General features: G+C 40.6%; 1 protein-coding gene across 1 annotated transcript in view; it reads left to right on the forward strand.

Moving 5' to 3' along the window:
• The window catches only part of LOC128688250 (netrin receptor UNC5B), an 812,793-nt gene that overhangs the window by 720,162 nt on the left and 74,425 nt on the right, over positions 1–18,206 (forward strand). The window contains exons 5-6 of the mRNA XM_070086825.1: positions 1,499–1,658; positions 14,212–14,336. Coding sequence (XP_069942926.1) covers positions 1,499–1,658; positions 14,212–14,336 — 285 coding nt within the window. The remainder of the gene's footprint in view (positions 1–1,498; positions 1,659–14,211; positions 14,337–18,206) is intronic.

Consider the following 18,206-nt stretch of genomic DNA (forward strand, 5'->3'; position numbering starts at 1 on the left):
CCCCGCGGCCCGGTCCACGACCAGGCCTCCCGGTGGATCAGGGCCTGATCAACGAGGCTGTTACTGCTGGCCGCACGTAATCCAACGTACGAACCACAGCCCGGCTGATCCGGCACCGTCTTTAGGTATCTGTCCAGCTCCCTCATGAAGACAACCAGGGGTCTTCCCGTAATGCCCCTTATTGCTGGTGGGAGGCTGTTGAACAGTCTTGGGCCCACTAAAAAGTGGCGCTACGAATACACTGAGAGAGAACCCCATGAGTATCAGAAGTCCCCGATTCTTCAACGCCGTCCCTTCATGTATACAAGAAATTACCGTCTAACCTTCTGACGGTCTTCAAGAGGGAACAGGCAAATCAGTGCCTGACCGGCTGGGCTGTAGTTCCTACGTCGGACTGCGTTCGGCCAGTACTTAGTCAGGTTGAACACGCCTTAATACTCCAGGAGGCCAGGTCTGAGACAGGGCCGCTGGGGCATTGACCCCTGAATCATTCTTCAGGCATCCTTTAGGTGTCCCGCCTCTCTTTTCCGCTAACCTTAACCATCTTAGCAAGTCTCTTGCTCCCTTACCATTCCTTGCCATTCAGTGAATCATCTTTACCTTTCCTTGTATTCATCAGCCTACTTATATTCTTACAAAATCTTCAGAACACTCCTGATGGTATATCCTGTTCCTCTTATATAACATCTAATGCATCAAATTTCCTCATTCTTTACAAACAAGATATAACAATGCTCCGCTAGAGCAGTTTTTGTTATATTACTGGAACCTTATAAAACAAAAGTAACATGACTATTCCACAAATTTTAAATGAAAACTGGACAACATTTAGGTCATCATCAACTTTTTCTTTTTGGGTCTTCATCAACTTGTCACATGATGATGATCCAGTTTTTATTACGAGTTTGTTTATTGTTGAAGGTTCAAACGGAATTACAGATAGATATAATGTTACTAAAGGTACACTGTAAGTTAGTGGTGAGCTATTTATCATCTTTGCGTTGCAGATCTCCGTCGGTACTTCGAGGCACTGCTAGTAAGGTACTCGAATAGTCAATATTAAAACAAGTAGCCACTACATGCTATAAATAACTTTTGTGTTTTGAATCTGCAACTCTTGTTTCGAGAAGAGAATGCTGCTAACATCTTTGTGTTGCAGAGCTGCATCGGTACTTCGAGGTAGAGCTGTTAGGGTGCTTCGAGGAGTGGCCATTAAAACACTTCATGTAGTCTTCATTAGTAATGTCATCTTTTTGTGTTGCAGATCTGCGTCGATACTTCGAGGAGCCACCATTAAGGTACTTCGAGGAATCGCCATTAAAACACTTCGAGTAGTCTCCATTAGGATACAGGCGAGTAATGTCATCTTTTTCTGTTTCAGATCTGCGTCGATACTTCGAGGAGCCACCATTAAGGTACTTCGAGGAATCGCCATTAAAACACTTCGAGTAGTCTCCATTAGGATACAGGCGAGTAATGTCATCTTTTTCTGTTTCAGATCTGCGTCGATACTTCGAGGAGCCACCATACTCACAGTCGGTGCCACTGGAGCAACATGTTGAGCTACGTTGCCTGCCTCCCTTGGGTCGGCCTCAGCCTACCTCCACCTGGCACAAGGATAACCTCCCCATCGACTTCAACCTCCACCCCAGCTACAAGTGAGTCCAGTCCTCCTTTGCACGGGAATTTTTTTTCAGTGTGTTGGTGGCCTCTTGTATGATGAGAGTCGTCGTCCCTATTTTCCACTCTGCCTCATTAAATATTTCCATTGCCTTCCCTTCATCCATCCATCCCTGTTTCTCTCATTTCTTTCTTTTTTTGCCCCCCACCTTTTCCTTCTTTCCATTCTTCTTTCCCTTCTCCTACTTTCCATTCTCGCCCGCCTTACCTCCATTCCCTATTACCATTGCTACACTCGACCCCACTTAGCAGGCCATACCTGAACTGCTGCAATTTGAGGTTACGAGAAGCCAGTAAGCAACATTCATATGGAAAATAGCTTGTTCCGTAGCTCAGAAAGTTGACTCTAATGTGTACTATTGTTATGAATTATGTGTTAGGCTCTAACCCTGTGCATGTTGCCTTCAGTATGTTTACGCTCCACACTGTATATATATATATATATATATATATATATATATATATATATATATATATATATATATATATATATATATATATATATAAATAATATAGTAATTGTAACCAGGAACGAGTGGTATTGATCAATAACAACACTGCGACTAGCCAAGGACTCCAACCCATGTTGTTTTGGCTCACCTCATGGTGAGCGAAAACGACATGACGTTTTAACCCGCTGGACCACCAAATCCTACTGGGTGGTTGATTCTTGTAGGATTTGGTGGTCCTGTGGGTTAGAGCGTCGTGTGATTTTCGCTCACTGTTACGACTTTGATGTCTTAACGTAAATAAAATGGTCCTGGCACTGAAATACACAGCAAACCTTGTGCCAGCAAGGAAGAACAAAAACTCACTATTAATATAGATATATTTTTATATAGGTAACTTATATAAAACTTATAACTACTACAAAAAAACACTACACTCCAGTTCACATTAGCTCACTAGCACACTGCTACTAATAAACTGCTACTAAATGAACATTTATGAACAGGGAGGCTCCATGACACCCCAGCCTTTCTGCAGGCTACTTAGCCTACAGTGGAAACGTTAGTCTCCAAAACACAGGACCCTGCATACTAGAGCTTTACAGATAAACACGAAAACACTTAAACATAAACATGTATGCACTTAAAAACTTGCCAAAATTACCTACTGAAACTAACACCAACCCAAGACTACTTCACCAAGCCTCCTTCCTACCCATACTGAGCTAAAAAAAACATCTCATCTGCTCCTGTCCTGGCCACTGCCTGACCGACAGGAATAAAACAAGATCACTTTCAGGGAATAATACACGTCCGCTTCCAGTATACTACACGGAAAATGACATATATGGAGCGTTATTTTATATATAAATATTTTAATGCAGGACTCCGTAAGATTATGTATATATATATATATATACATATATATATATATATATATATATATATATATATATATATATATGTAATAAAATATTCCTATTGGTAAAAAAAAATATATTAAAAGATGGGGTGGTAGGGGAAGTGGAATATTCAAACGGCTTCAGGAAGAAATCCAAATATTCTTCCTTGAAGCTTTTTTATCCACTTCTCCGAGGCTATGGGTCCCACAATTTACACCAGAGGTGGACCCAATAATATATATATATATATATATATATATATATATATATATATATATATATATATATATAATGTCGTGCCGAATATGTAAAACTGGTCAATTAGCAAGAACTCATTTAAAATTAAGTCATTTCTAAAATTTTCTCTTATACGTTTAAAGATATATTTTTTTCATTAATGTTGATGTAAAAATTTATAATTTTGCACTAAAAGGAACTTAGAAAACTTACCTAACCTTATTAAAACAAGCGCAATTTATTTTAGCCTAACCCAACTAAATATAATTTAGATTTGTTTACAATAATTTAATACTTAACAAACACAGTGAAATATATTTTTTTTCGTTAGGTTCAGAATGATTTTGGCGAAATTATTGCATACACAAATTTTCACTTGTCCTATATCGCAAGATGAGCATTGCTATTTCAGCCAAGACCGCAAGTTCTGCCTATTCGGCACGACATATATATATATATATATATATATATATATATATATATATATATATATATATATATATATATATATATATATATATATATATATATATATATGCAATAAGATCACAGTAAACAGGTGATTTCAGAATATGCAAAACAACCACTCCGAAAGAATAGAGAAATTCCAAGCGCTTTCGTGACTACTCACATTATCAAGGAATTTCTCTATTCTTTCAGAGTGGTTGTTTTGCATATATATATATATATATATATTATTATTTTTTTTTTTTTTTTTTTTTATTATCACACTGGCCGATTCCCACCAAGGCAGGGTGGCCCGAAAAAGAAAAACTTTCACCATCATTCACTCCATCACTGTCTTGCCAGAAGGGTGCTTTACACTACAGTTTTTAAACTGCAACATTAACACCCCTCCTTCAGAGTGCAGGCACTGTACTTCCCATCTCCAGGACTCAAGTCCGGCCTGCCGGTTTCCCTGAATCCCTTCATAAATGTTACTTTGCTCACACTCCAACAGCACGTCAAGTATTAAAAACCATTTGTCTCCATTCACTCCTATCAAACACGCTCACGCATGCCTGCTGGAAGTCCAAGCCCCTCGCACACAAAACCTCCTTTACCCCCTCCCTCCAACCCTTCCTAGGCCGACCCCTACCCCGCCTTCCTTCCACTACAGACTGATACACTCTTGAAGTCATTCTGTTTCGCTCCATTCTCTCTACATGTCCGAACCACCTCAACAACCCTTCCTCAGCCCTCTGGACAACAGTTTTGGTAATCCCGCACCTCCTCCTAACTTCCAAACTACGAATTCTCTGCATTATATTCACACCACACATTGCCCTCAGACATGACATCTCCACTGCCTCCAGCCTTCTCCTCGCTGCAACATTCATCACCCACGCTTCACACCCATATAAGAGCGTTGGTAAAACTATACTCTCATACATTCCCCTCTTTGCCTCCAAGGACAAAGTTCTTTGTCTCCACAGACTCCTAAGTGCACCACTCACTCTTTTTCCCTCATCAATTCTATGATTCACCTCATCTTTCATAGACCCATCCGCTGACACGTCCACTCCCAAATATCTGAATACGTTCACCTCCTCCATACTCTCTCCCTCCAATCTGATATTCAATCTTTCATCACCTAATCTTTTTGTTATCCTCATAACCTTACTCTTTCCTGTATTCACCTTTAATTTTCTTCTTTTGCACACCCTACCAAATTCATCCACCAATCTCTGCAACTTCTCTTCAGAATCTCCCAAGAGCACAGTGTCATCAGCAAAGAGCAGCTGTGACAACTCCCACTTTGTGTGTGATTCTTTATCTTTTAACTCCACGCCTCTTGCCAAGACCCTCGCATTTACTTCTCTTACAACCCCATCTATAAATATATTAAACAACCACGGTGACATCACACATCCTTGTCTAAGGCCTACCTTTACTGGGAAAAAATTTCCCTCTTTCCTACATACTCTAACTTGAGCCTCACTATCCTCGTAAAAACTCTTCACTGCTTTCAGTAACCTACCTCCTACACCATACACTTGCAACATCTGCCACATTGCCCCCCTATCCACCCTGTCATACGCCTTTTCCAAATCCATAAATGCCACAAAGACCTCTTTAGCCTTATCTAAATACTGTTCACTTATATGTTTCACTGTAAACACCTGGTCCACACACCCCCTACCTATATATATATATATATATATATATATATATATATATATATATATATATATATATATATATATATATATACACACACACACATTGGAACCTCGGCTTAAAGAGTGCCTCACCATGTAAGTTTTTCAGGATACGAGCTCGGTCAATTGTTTGCTGTATACGAGTGAAATTTCAGGATGTGAGCGGGCCTCAAGGGAGGGTCCTTGATGCTGGTCAGGGGCTCTTGTTCTTGATCTAGGGAATTGGATCTGTGCGCCAGTTTCCTAAATTAATAATAATTACCATAATATGTACGTACTAATAAATAACAATAATACGTATAATATAATTATATAATCTACATAATATAAATTATAATATGTACATACTAATAATAATACTACGTAAAATATAATATGTATAATAATAATATACTATAATTATAATAATACTGTAAGTGAGTTCCAGAACGCCACCACCAGATGGCATAGTATCAAAACAACGCTGAGTGTACGTGTGCTTCTCGTGTTTTCCTTACGTTATTTTGTGAAATTTCGTGTTTCTAACCATGGGTCCTAAGAAAGCGAGTGCAAAGGACAGTGCTAAGAAGAAAAAAAAGGATGATTTCCCTGAAATTAAAGCAGGAAATCATAGATAAACACAAACTAAGTTCGAGGGTTAAGGACATGGCCAGGCAATACCAGCTTACCACTTCTAGGATATGTACAATACTAAATAAAGCAGAAGGAGTGTTTCCAGTGGTCATGCGTTGCAGCTATTTAATGGCACTTGCATAACTCATTTCCAAAACATTCTGAGAGGGAGTAAGAAACAAACCTTACAGTTTATTGAAATGCCCTGCAGATGACAGTGTGAAAAGCATGGAGAAAAAGCCAAAAGTCAGTGAATAGTGAAGCGATCTAAAAAAAAATTGTAGCAGTTAAGTTCAGTGACAAAGTGTAGCACTAAGAGTGTAGCAATTATGTGTAGTATTAAGAGCGATAGAAAAAGGACGAAACGAACTCATGACAGCATACGCCGCTGTGCCCAGCATTTCTTCTCCACTATCAACTGCCAACATTTCTTCTCCAAAGTAAATGCTGTAGTACTACATAATTTCTTTATATTGTTTTCCTTATGAAACTACATAGTGATCTAATGCAGTTTGCCTCACAAACACTGTTTTCTGTTATAATAAGAGCATGGGAAGGTATGTAGTCAGTAGCAGGAATGGCCACTGTGGTGGCCCTATAAACCCCAACGACAACAATGGCCACTGTGCCTCCATCCCCACAAGCCACGTACGTAATGACATATTTTATTCATTCTAGTGTATATATATCATGTTTCGATGTTATTAATATTGTTTATGACATATTATATTAATTGTGATAGATGAATAAGCCGTAGAGTTGACAATAGTGTCATATTCAAGTATTTTGTCGTGCCTGGAATTCTGCTGGAACAGATTAATGACATTTCACTTAATTTAAATAAGGAAAATTGATTCAGCATACGAGCACATAAGCTGAGATTCCACTGTATATATACCACTCGTTCGTGGTTACAATAATATATAAATGCTGCTCGTGAGGCTAGTACACCAAACAGGGATGAGACTGAAATTAGCTTAGAAGCTCCCACACCTCCGTATGCCCTCGGATGGCGGCCCAACACCTAGCTGTGTGCTGGCTGCGCCATTCTTGTAGGGTTGGGTGGTCCTATGGTTTAAAGTGTCATGTAATTTTCGCTTACCATGAGGCAGGCCAGTACAACATGGGTTCGAATCCTTGGCTAGCGCAGTGTTGTTATTGATCAATACCACTCGTCCGTGGTTACAATAATAATTACAATAATATATACATATATATATATATACATATATACATATATATACATATATACATATATACATATATATACATATATATACATTTTATTATTTTTATTTTATTATCACACCGGCCGATTCCCACCAAGGCAGGGTGGCCCGAAAAAGAAAGACTTTCACCATCATTCACTCCATCACTGTCTTGCCAGAAGGGTGCTTTACAGTACAGTTTTTAAACTGCAACATTAACACCCCTCCTTCAGAGTGCAGGCACTGTACTTCCCATCTCCAGGACTCAAGTCCGGCCTGCCGGTTTCCCTGAATCCCTTCATAAATGTTACTTTGCTCACACTCCAACAGCACGTCAAGTATTAAAAACCATTTGTCTCCATTCACTCCTATCAAACACGCTCACGCATGCCTGCTGGAAGTCCAAGCCCCTCGCACACAAAACCTCCTTTACCCCCTCCCTCCAACCCTTCCTAGGCCGACCCCTACCCCGCCTTCCTTCCACATATATATATATATATATATATATATATGTCGTGCCGAATAGGCAGAACTTGCGATCTTGGCTTAAACAGCAACGCTCATCTTGCCATATAGGACAAGTGAAAATTTCTGTATGCAATAATTTCGCCAAAATCATTCTGAACCTAACGAAAAAAATATATTTGATTGTGTTTGTTTAATATTAAATTACTGTAAACAAATCTAAAATATATTTAGTTGGGTTAGGCTAAAATAAATTTTTCTTGTTATAATAAGGTTAGGTAAGTTTTCTAAGTTCCTTTTGGTGCAAAATTATAAATTTTTACATCATCATTAATGAAAAAAATATATCTTTAAACGTATAAGAGAAAATTTTGGAAATGACTTAATTTTAAATGAGTTCTTGCTAATTGACCAGTTTTACATATTCGGCACGACATATATATATATATATATATATATATATATATATATATATATATATATATATATATATATATATATATATATATGATGGGGTCCACCTCTGGTGTAAATTGTGGGACCCATAGCCTCGGAGAAGTGGATAAAAAGGCTTCAAGGAAGAATATTTGGATTTCTTCCTGAAGCCGTTTGAATATCCCACTTCCCCTACCACCCCATCTTTTCATTCTTTTTTACCAATAGGTATATTTTATTACATAATATGGTACAAAAGGTTTAAGAGATACATAAGAACATAAGAAGAACATAAGAACGAAGGAACACTGCAGAAGGCCTACTGGCCCATGCGAGGCAGGTCCAAGTCCCTACCGGCTTAAGCCAATGCACCCAACCTAGTCAGGTCAGGTCACATTGACTTAAGGGAGGAACACGGCAACCGACCTGTTAGCACAAGCTATCAGGTCCAACTCACACCCACCCACATCTACTCATGTATTTATCCAACCTATTTTTAAAGCTACACAACGTTCTGGCCTCTATAACGGTACTTGGGAGTTTGTTCCACTCATCCACAACTCTATTACCAAACCAGTACTTTCCTATATCCTTCCTGAATCTGAATTTTTCCAACTTAAAACCATTGCTGCGAGTCCTGTCTAGGCTAGATATTTTCAGCACACTATTTACATCCCCTTTAATTATTCCTGTCTTCCACTTATAAACCTCAATCATATCCCCCCTAATTCTACGTCTTTCTAGAGAGTGCAGTTTCAGGGCCCTTAGTCTATCCTCATAGGGAAGGTTTCTGATACATGGGATCATCTTTGTCATCCTCCTTTGTACATTTTCCAGAGAATTTATATCCATTCTGTAATACGGTGACCAAAACTGTGCAGCATAATCTAAATGAGGCCTAACCAAGGATGTATAGAGTTGAAGAACAACCTGAGGACTCCTATTATTTATGCTTCTTGATATGAAGCCAAGGATTCTATTAGCTTTATTGCGAACACTTATGCACTGTTGTCTTGGTTTCAGATTACTGCTAACCAGAACTCCTAAATCTTTTTCGCAATCCGTAATATTAAGATCTACATTATTTAGTTTATATGTGGCATGGTTATTGTCCTGTCCAACATTTAGAACTTTGCATTTGTCTATATTAAACTGCATCTGCCACTTCTCCGACCACTGCATCAGTCTATTCAAATCTTCCTGGAGTGCTCGAATGTCCTCGTCAGAATGAATTCGACGGCCTATTTTGGTGTCATCGGCAAACTTGCCGATGTCGCTCTTTATGCCCTCATCTATGTCGTTTATGTAGATTGTGAACAGCAGGGGGCCCAACACTGACCCCTGTGGAACACCGCTCGTGACGCTTCCCCACTCTGATTTCTCCCCATTTATGCAAACTCTCTGCTGCCTATTTGTCAACCATGCCTCTATCCAGGAAAAAATTTCTCCTCCTATTCCATGTGCTTTAATTTTCCTCAATAGTCTCTGATGTGGGACCCTGTCAAAAGCCTTACTGAAGTCCATATACACAATATCATATTCATTACCATGATCTACCTCCTCAAATACCTTAGTGAAAAAAGTTAATAAATTCGTAAGGCAGGAACGCCCCTTTGTAAAACCATGCTGAGATTCGTTGATTAATTTATGCTTTTCAAGGTGGCTACGAACTGCCTCGGCAATTATTGATTCCATAAATTTTCCCACTATGGAGGTTAGGCTTATTGGTCTATAGTTCGAAGCTAAGGACCTGTCACCTGTTTTGAAAATAGGTATCACATTTGCCATTTTCCACTTATCTGGCACCATGCCAGTTTGTAGTGATATGTTGAAAAGATTAGCCAAAGGTGTGCTAAGCTCCTCTTTACATTCCTTTAGAACCCTTGCATACAGTTCATCAGGGCCTGGGGATTTGTTAGGTTTTAATTTATCTATTTGCCTAAGGACCATGTCACTTGTGACCCTAATAGTGCACAGTTTATTATCGTCCTGTTCTACATAATTTATCATTACTGGAATATCGCTGGTATCCTCCTGTGTAAAAACTGAGAGGAAGTATGTGTTAAAAATTCTACACATTTCCTTATCACTGTCAGTGAGCTGACCCGAGGAACTTTTGAGTGGGCCTATCTTGTCCCTGATCTTACTTCTGTATACCTGAAAGAATCCTTTTGGGTTAGTCTTCGATTCTCTTGCAACTTTAACCTCATAATCTCTATTTGCTTTTCTAATTCCCTTTTTTATTTCTCTCTTTAACTGAATATATCGATTTCTTAATTGCCCCTCTCCTCTTTTGATTTGCCTATATATGCCTCTCTTTTGACCAATCAGATATTTTAATCTATTGTTCATCCATTTAGGATCATTTTTGTTTGATCTGATTTCCCTATTTGGAACATAATTTGACTGAGCAGCTAGAACTATGCCCTGGAAAGCATCATATCGGCAACCATCACCACCTACCTGACCCCTAGTCAGGTCATTCCAGTTCAGCCCACCTAAGTAATTTTTCAGTCCTATGAAATCAGCCAAGCGAAAGTCAGGGACGGAGACTTGATTGCCATTATTAGGGGAATTCCATGATATGTTAAAACTGAGTGATTTGTGATCACTCTCCCCAAGCTCATCATTAACCTCAAGATTATTAATTAGTGTTTCCCTACTGGCAAGAACCAAGTCAAGGAGGTTATTTCCCCTAGTTGGCTCTGTCACAAACTGTTTTAAAAAACAATCCTGGATCGTATCAAGAAAGTCACCCGACTCTAAATTTCCTGTCAAATTGCTCCAGTCAATCTGTCTATAGTTGAAATCTCCCATTAGCACAACATTTTCGTATGTAGATGCCTTACGAATTTCGTCCCATAGAAGTTTACTGCACTCCCTATCAAGATTTGGGGCCCTGTAAATCACACCCAAAATTAGTTTTTCTCGGCCCTCGAGAAGCTGTAACCAAACAGATTCAGTGGCTGACGCTTCTAATTTAATATCTTGTCTAACACAACAATTTAAATTGTCTCTGACATACATCGCTACTCCACCACCTTTCCTGTTGACCCTGTCAGTGTGGAATAATTTATAGCCTTGTATGTGACATTCAGAGGGCATCTCTCTATCTTTCAGATTGAGCCAGGTCTCTGTTATAGCAATAATATCTATGTTTCCTGCACTTGCAATTAATCTTAGCTCATCTATCTTATTTCTAACACTCCTGCTATTAGTATAGTAAACCTTAAGGGAGCTAGTCCCTTGCTGCCCTCTGCTGTCCCCCTTTGTTTGCTGACCTGTTCTATTGTCTTTATTTATAACTTCATGCTGAATGCCTTTTATACATTTACTGTTTCCAACCCTAGTGTTGCAACCTGCTTGTTTCCCACACACACCCATACCTCTATCTTCCATCAGTTTAAAATCATAGGCATTTCACCAATGGCCTTCTCAATCGAGTCTGCAAGTGCTACCACCCCTGCCCCAGAGAGATGAACCCCATCCCATTGTTGATATAAAGATGGCATATACAGTACATGAAATGTGAGAGATACATGTCTAGTACATATTGTTACGTGTTTGTCACTGATTATAATGCGAAAAACTCATCCAGCTCTTCAGAACTGGGGCGCGTGCTCAAAATACAGCAGGCATTACCCCTCTGAACAGCAACGCTGAGTCGCTGGAACAGAAAACTAGCTGCCATTAAAACTTTCTCTTTTGTCCCCCTCGTTCTATTCTTTATACATTTTCTCCTCGCCGTAGTCATCTTCCTCCCTCTCTTGCCACCAGTAGAGGGATTTAGCCAAGTTCAAATATCTTGAATCGAGTGATTTTAATCGACTATCCCAGATCAAGTAGATACTTAAATCGTCTCCGTCTCTCTCTCTCTCTCTCTTTACACAGGGTTTGACAAGGTTAAGGATCCCTAGCTTTATTGACAAGCTATTTACAGGTTAAGGATTCCTAACTTTATTGGCAAGCTAAGAGCTGTTACCTACATCAGCTCATTTGAAAGAATTTTTATTGTTATGAGACATGCAAGTAGGGAACAGGATGAAGTTGGAGCCATCTGTGGGCCAGCATTTTCATTTGATCTACTGACTTTATCTCGTTGACATCATGCTGTACGAATGTGTTCCATACTCGAGTCATCTTGGGTATATATGATCTCAGATGGAGTGAAGTTGCTGCTTTCTGCCCGTCTTGTGGCATAAAAGCTTGTTTCACGCTGTCCTCGAAGTGGATCCAAGTGTGGTACTTTGACAATATTGGCCTTGTACATAACAGTAAGGCCACCCACATCCCTTCTGTGTTGAAGGCTCTGCTGAAATGACAGATCTATCCAGGATTGGTCCAAGCGAGAGATGAGACTTCTTGCTCTGTTCTCTACTCTGTCAAGCAGTCGCAGATGAGAGGGAGGGGGAGGGGGGCAGGCAAACCAAGAAAGTGGAGCATACTCAAGGTGCGGATGTACTTGTGCCTCGTACAGAATCTTGCAACCCCTACTGTCAAGCAGATGCGAGATACGGCGAAGTGCTGTAAGCTTCCTGGCTGCCTTGTTTGCAAGATTTACAACATGGTTCTTCATGGTTAGTTTGGAGTTAATTTCACCCCAAGGATATCAACTTCTCCATGTGCCAACACCCTCCCATTCATCCTTACTACTGCACCAGCATTACCATCATGGTGCCTAGAGACCATCATTTGCGTTTTCTCAGGTGCAAATGTTACTTGCCGTCTATTTCCCCAAGCTGATATAGCTCTTAGCTAGTGATTGATGTAGCTTAGAGCAGCTGGCATTTCTTGGATAAGTGAATGTCAGTGTATAGTCGTCTGCATATGCATTTGATTCTGGGATGAGATGAAAGAGGTCATTGAAGTAGACATCCCATAACAATGGTCCCAGCACGCTTTTTTGTGGAACACTTGCCCCAATAGGATGTCTTGCTGATCCCGTTCCATTGAAAACTACACTTAGAGATCTACCATGAAGGTAATCACCGAGGAGACATAGCGTAGAGCCTGCAATTCCCAATACTTGAAGTTTTGCTAAGAGGCCCTGGTGCCACACCCGGTCGAAAGCACCAGCTCTCTCTCTCTCTCTCTCTCTATCACTATGAGAGGATTTCCTGCTAGCTGCTGAGGTTATGTCATTCATCTCAGCTATAGACTCTGCTGGAATCGTCGTCCTCTCCGTACAAAATGTTTATATTGTATTATTGTTGTTGTGTGCATAGTTACTTTTATTACTTTCTGTAGGTACAGGCGCTGAGCTATGCTCTTGATACGCTGTCCTCAATAATTTGTTCATCATGATTTTTATTTAATGTTTTAGGTTCGCAGCACAGTGTTATTGGTCAGCCACTCTTGGAAGAAAAGATATTATCCCTTTTGCTCTTTTAATTTACAACTGTGGCCTCTTGGTATCCTTGTTGAAGGGACAAAGAAATCCTTCTTGTCCACTATTTCAAGTCATTGTTTGACCTAAGAACCAATGTTGCCATCTTTAATGCTTTAAGTCGTTTATTTTTTCATTTCTTTTTCTGTTTTGGTAGCTATTGGGTAGCTTGCCTTTAGACCTTTTTCTGACTAGCTTATCTTCCCATACAAAATATCGACTTCGTCGTCGTTCCCTGTATACTTTCCAGCGCATTATGTCCATTCCGTAACATGAAGACCAGAAGTGAGCAGCATAATCTAAATGAGACCTTACCAACGTATTCTAGTCTGGGCTCAGTGTTATACAGTAAGCAGTCTTGTCAGTATTTTTCCCTCTATATATTTAAAAACTGCTTTATAATTCGCCAATGTAGCATATGCATTTCTTACAATTTCATTTACATGATCTCCCGGTAACGATTGTATGTTAGTAATAAGTCTCTCTCTCTCTCTCTCTCTCTCTCTCTCTCTCTCTCTCTCTCTCTCTCTCTCTCTCTCTCTCTCTCTCTCTCTCTCTCTCTCTCTCTCTCTCTCTCTCTCTGATGCCTTCACACCAATAATAATGATAATCTCCCTGACATCCCATATTCTAATACCCACAAAAATTAACCCTGTGGACGTGCATCAATTTCAGGATCTCGTCTGAGGGATCACTGCTGATCCTGTCTGCTCGGCCCGAGGATTCTGGTAACTACACCTGTGTGGCTGACAATGTGGCAGCCAAGCGTGTCTCAGACCCCGCCCTTCTTAAAGTATATGGTGAGTACCTGTCCATATTAAAGTTTATGGTAAGTACAGTACCTACTTGCCCTCAGTGTCTGTGGTGAGTACCTGCTCTTCTTAATGTCTGTGGTAAATACCCGCCGCCTTTAAAGGCTATGATGAGTGCTCGCCCGCTTTCCATGCATTACTGGAGTGAGATATTGGAAGAGAGACAGCGTAAACCAGGTGAAAAGCAGAGCACCCTAGGCACAAGTGAATACTGTCACTGTAGTAACACCTGTGATCCTGCTGCCAGCAAATACTAGAACTTTTGCAGGAACAATTAAGTATTATTAGACTTGTATTAATGTTGGTAGAGTTACCGACAATATGTTAGGTAAGAGGACACAAGTGTAATGTGACACTTTATTGCGGCAAATTTTCGCTCTTTAGAATCTTTGTCAAGCAGTAACTGCTTGACAAAGCTCCTTGCACTTGTGTCCTTTTACCTAACACATTGTTAGACTTACAAAGCAGAACACTCGTATATTCGAGCAGGGAAGCCTCGAGTGTTCCGAGGGTCCACACCCCCGCGACCTGGTCTCAGACCAGGACCCTTGGTGGTTCAGGGTTTGACCAAACAGGCTGTTACTGGTGGCAACACACACTACTGTGTACGAACCACAGACCAGCTGATCAGGAACTGACTTTATGAACTTATCAATTTCTTTCTTGAATACAGTATGATGGGAGGCTGTTGAACAGTCTTGGGCTCCTTACATGTATTGTCTTTCTCGTTACTCCAGGTAGTCCTGCTGTTTATTTGGGACATTTTGCACCGTCTGCCGAACCTCATACATTCGTAGGGAATGTTGTGTGTGTGTGTGTGTGTGTGTGTGTGTGTGTGTGTGTGTGTGTGTGTGTGTGTGCGCACACGTGGGACCACTCCCTCTAGAATTTTCCAGGGGTATATCATGATGTACATTTTATGCCATCGTTCCAAGAAGCACAGGTCAAGGGACTTCAGATGTTTCCAGTAATATAGGTACTTCACTGAACGTTTTTGTACATTCTCTAGATCTGCAATTTCGCCTGCCTTTAAGGGTTGTTAGTGTACAGAAGTATTCCAGCCAAGAGAGAACAAATTATTTAAATAGGATCATCGTTTGTTTTGCACCCCTTGTTTTAAAGATTCTCATGATCCATTGTCATTTTTCTGGCGGTTGGAAGTAACAATGATACGGTTGTGATCCTTGGAAGTGAGATTCTCTGACGTTATAACTCTTACGTCCTTCATGTTAGTTTTTCGTTCTTTTGAACGGTTAAAATTAGTTCTAGCTTCAATTTTCTCACTTTTTTCCATAGTGCAGTAATTGGCATGTCCTCATTGAACATTATATCACAGGAATGCTTTGATTTTAACAGCTTGGCGAATTGCTGTATTCTCAATGAATATTACTCGTTTGCAGATGACGCTTGTAAATTTATGTCTTGTGACAGTCAAGTTTGGCCAACAAACGAAAATCAAGAAAAACTTAGAAATAAAAAGACAGTGAAATATGCATAGCTGTGCATAAAAAAAAGATAATGACCTAATTAGGTTCAGTGAACGTGGAACATGATTAATCTCTTGCTACCAGCGATGCTAAAGATATTGTCGGAACAAAGGAAGAAGTTTTAGAGAGGAAACTGGACCACCACTTATGGAAGTGTCTCATTAACCAAGTTGTGATGGTGGTTTCGGCTCGCGGGCCACTAACAGCAAGAGTGTGGTTGGTCAGGCAGCCACAAAATGAAGTCTAGCCTCAGGCCGGGCTTGGATGGTTGAGCCCCCTAAACCGGTCACGGTTATGAGGCTCGTGAGCTATTCACGGAACTCCAGCAGGTTCGTAAGAGAGGATTTACCTTCTCTAATCCTGTGCTGGTGCTTGTTTATGGAACACCTCTCGAGGTGCGTCGCCACTTTCCTGATTATCTTCTCCATTACCATATATAATGTACATGTTTACGATACCGCCATGTATTTTTTAACTCTGTCTTTGTACCTTTTTTTTAATACTGCGAGTACGTTCACTTTTTTTTCCCCCACGTGTCTGACCTTGTATGATTTACACAATGCTTATAGTCTCTCTCAGAACCCGCCCTGACATATTGTCAGGTCCCACTGCCTTTGAGGTAATTATCTCGCTAAGTGTAAGGGAAAGGGTCGCCTGATATAAAGTTGTATTCACACGTTCATGAAAAAAGAGAGAAATATAATAAACAAAAGAGCAGCTACATAAGATTAAATTCAGTACTTTTCTTAATAACGGTAAAAGAAAAATGTTAACCGATGCACACTCAGAACCATCCCCAGAACCCCACAACCAATCATGCTATCCCAACACAAACTACAATCCACACTCACAGCTCCCACCCAGCACTCAGATATAGAATCCCACAGTACACTACCTGGTCCCCACCCTCACAGACATCCCCAAAACAGTGATGGAGAGGAAACTGAAGGTATGGTACACCAACGCTGATGGAATAACAAATAAGTGGGAAAAGTGGCACGAAAGAGTCAGAGTCATCACCGGATATCATAGGTCTCACAGAAACCAAGCACACAGGTATGATAACAAATGCCATCTTTCCAACTGGATATCAGATCCTGAGGAAAAACAGAGAGAACAGAGGGGATGAAGGAGTGGCACTGCTGGTCAAAAACTGATGGGATTTTGATGAGCTGGAGAGATGAGACTGTGGAGAAGCAAGGGATTACATAGTAGGAGTCCTTAAGTCTGGAGGCCCCTAGGTGGTAATTGCAGTGATGTATAACCCACCATAGAACAGCAGGAGGCCAAGGCAAGAGTATGATTAGAGTAATAGAGCAATGGGTGACACACTGGCTGAAGTGGCAAGAAGGGCTCATGCGAGCAGGGCAAAACTACTGATCATGGGTGACTTCAACCCCAAGGAAATCTACTGGGAGAACTTGGAGCCACATGGGAGCCAGGAAACGTGGAGGGCTAAGATGATGTAGGTGGTACTGGAAACTTCGTGTGCCAACACGTAAGGGACACTTCCAGAGAGAGAAAGGAAAGGATGAACCAGTGAGACTGGACCTAGTATTCACCTTGAGTAGTGCAGATATTGAGGACATCACATATGAAAGACCCCTTGGGGACAGCGAACATGTGGTTTTAAGATTTGAATACACGGTAGAGTTACAAGGTGCGGGGGAGCAGGAAGAACCAGACGAATAAAGCAAGACTACAAGAACGGGGACTATGTGGGCATGAGGAACTTCCCGAATGGGGTTCAGTGGGACAAAGAGCTGGTAGGGAAGTCAGTAAACGAGATGATGGAATACGTGACAACTATAAGCAAGGAAGATGAGGAGAGGTTTGTACCCAAGGGTAACAAGAATAATGAAAAAAGCCAGGGTGAGTCCATGGTTCACCCAAAGGTGCAGGGAGGCAAAAACCATGTGTGCAAGGGAATGGAAGAAGTACAGAAGTTTAAAAGACCCAGGAGAATAAGTTGAGCAGTTGTAGAGACAGAAATGAATGTGCCTGGGTAAGGAGGGAGGCCCAACGACAATATGTGAATGACATAGCAGCAAAAGTCAAATCTAACCCGAAGCAGTTGTACAGCCACATCAGGAGGTAAACAACAGTTAAGGACCAGATAATCAGGCTAAGGAAGGAAAGAGTAGAGATCAAAAGAAACGACCGAAAAGTATGTGAGGAACTCAACATGAGACTCAAAGAAGTGTTTTCAGAGGAGACAGAAAGGACTACAGAAAGACCGGGAGGTGGGGAACATCACCAAGTGTTGCACACAGTACATGTAACCGAGGAAGAAGTGAAGAGGCTCCTGAATGAGCTAGACACCTCAATGGCGATGGGGGCGAATATCATCTCTCCATGTGACTTGAGAGAG

Source organism: Cherax quadricarinatus, chromosome 19, assembly GCF_038502225.1.
Source record: "Cherax quadricarinatus isolate ZL_2023a chromosome 19, ASM3850222v1, whole genome shotgun sequence".
Lineage (NCBI taxonomy): Eukaryota > Metazoa > Arthropoda > Malacostraca > Decapoda > Parastacidae > Cherax > Cherax quadricarinatus.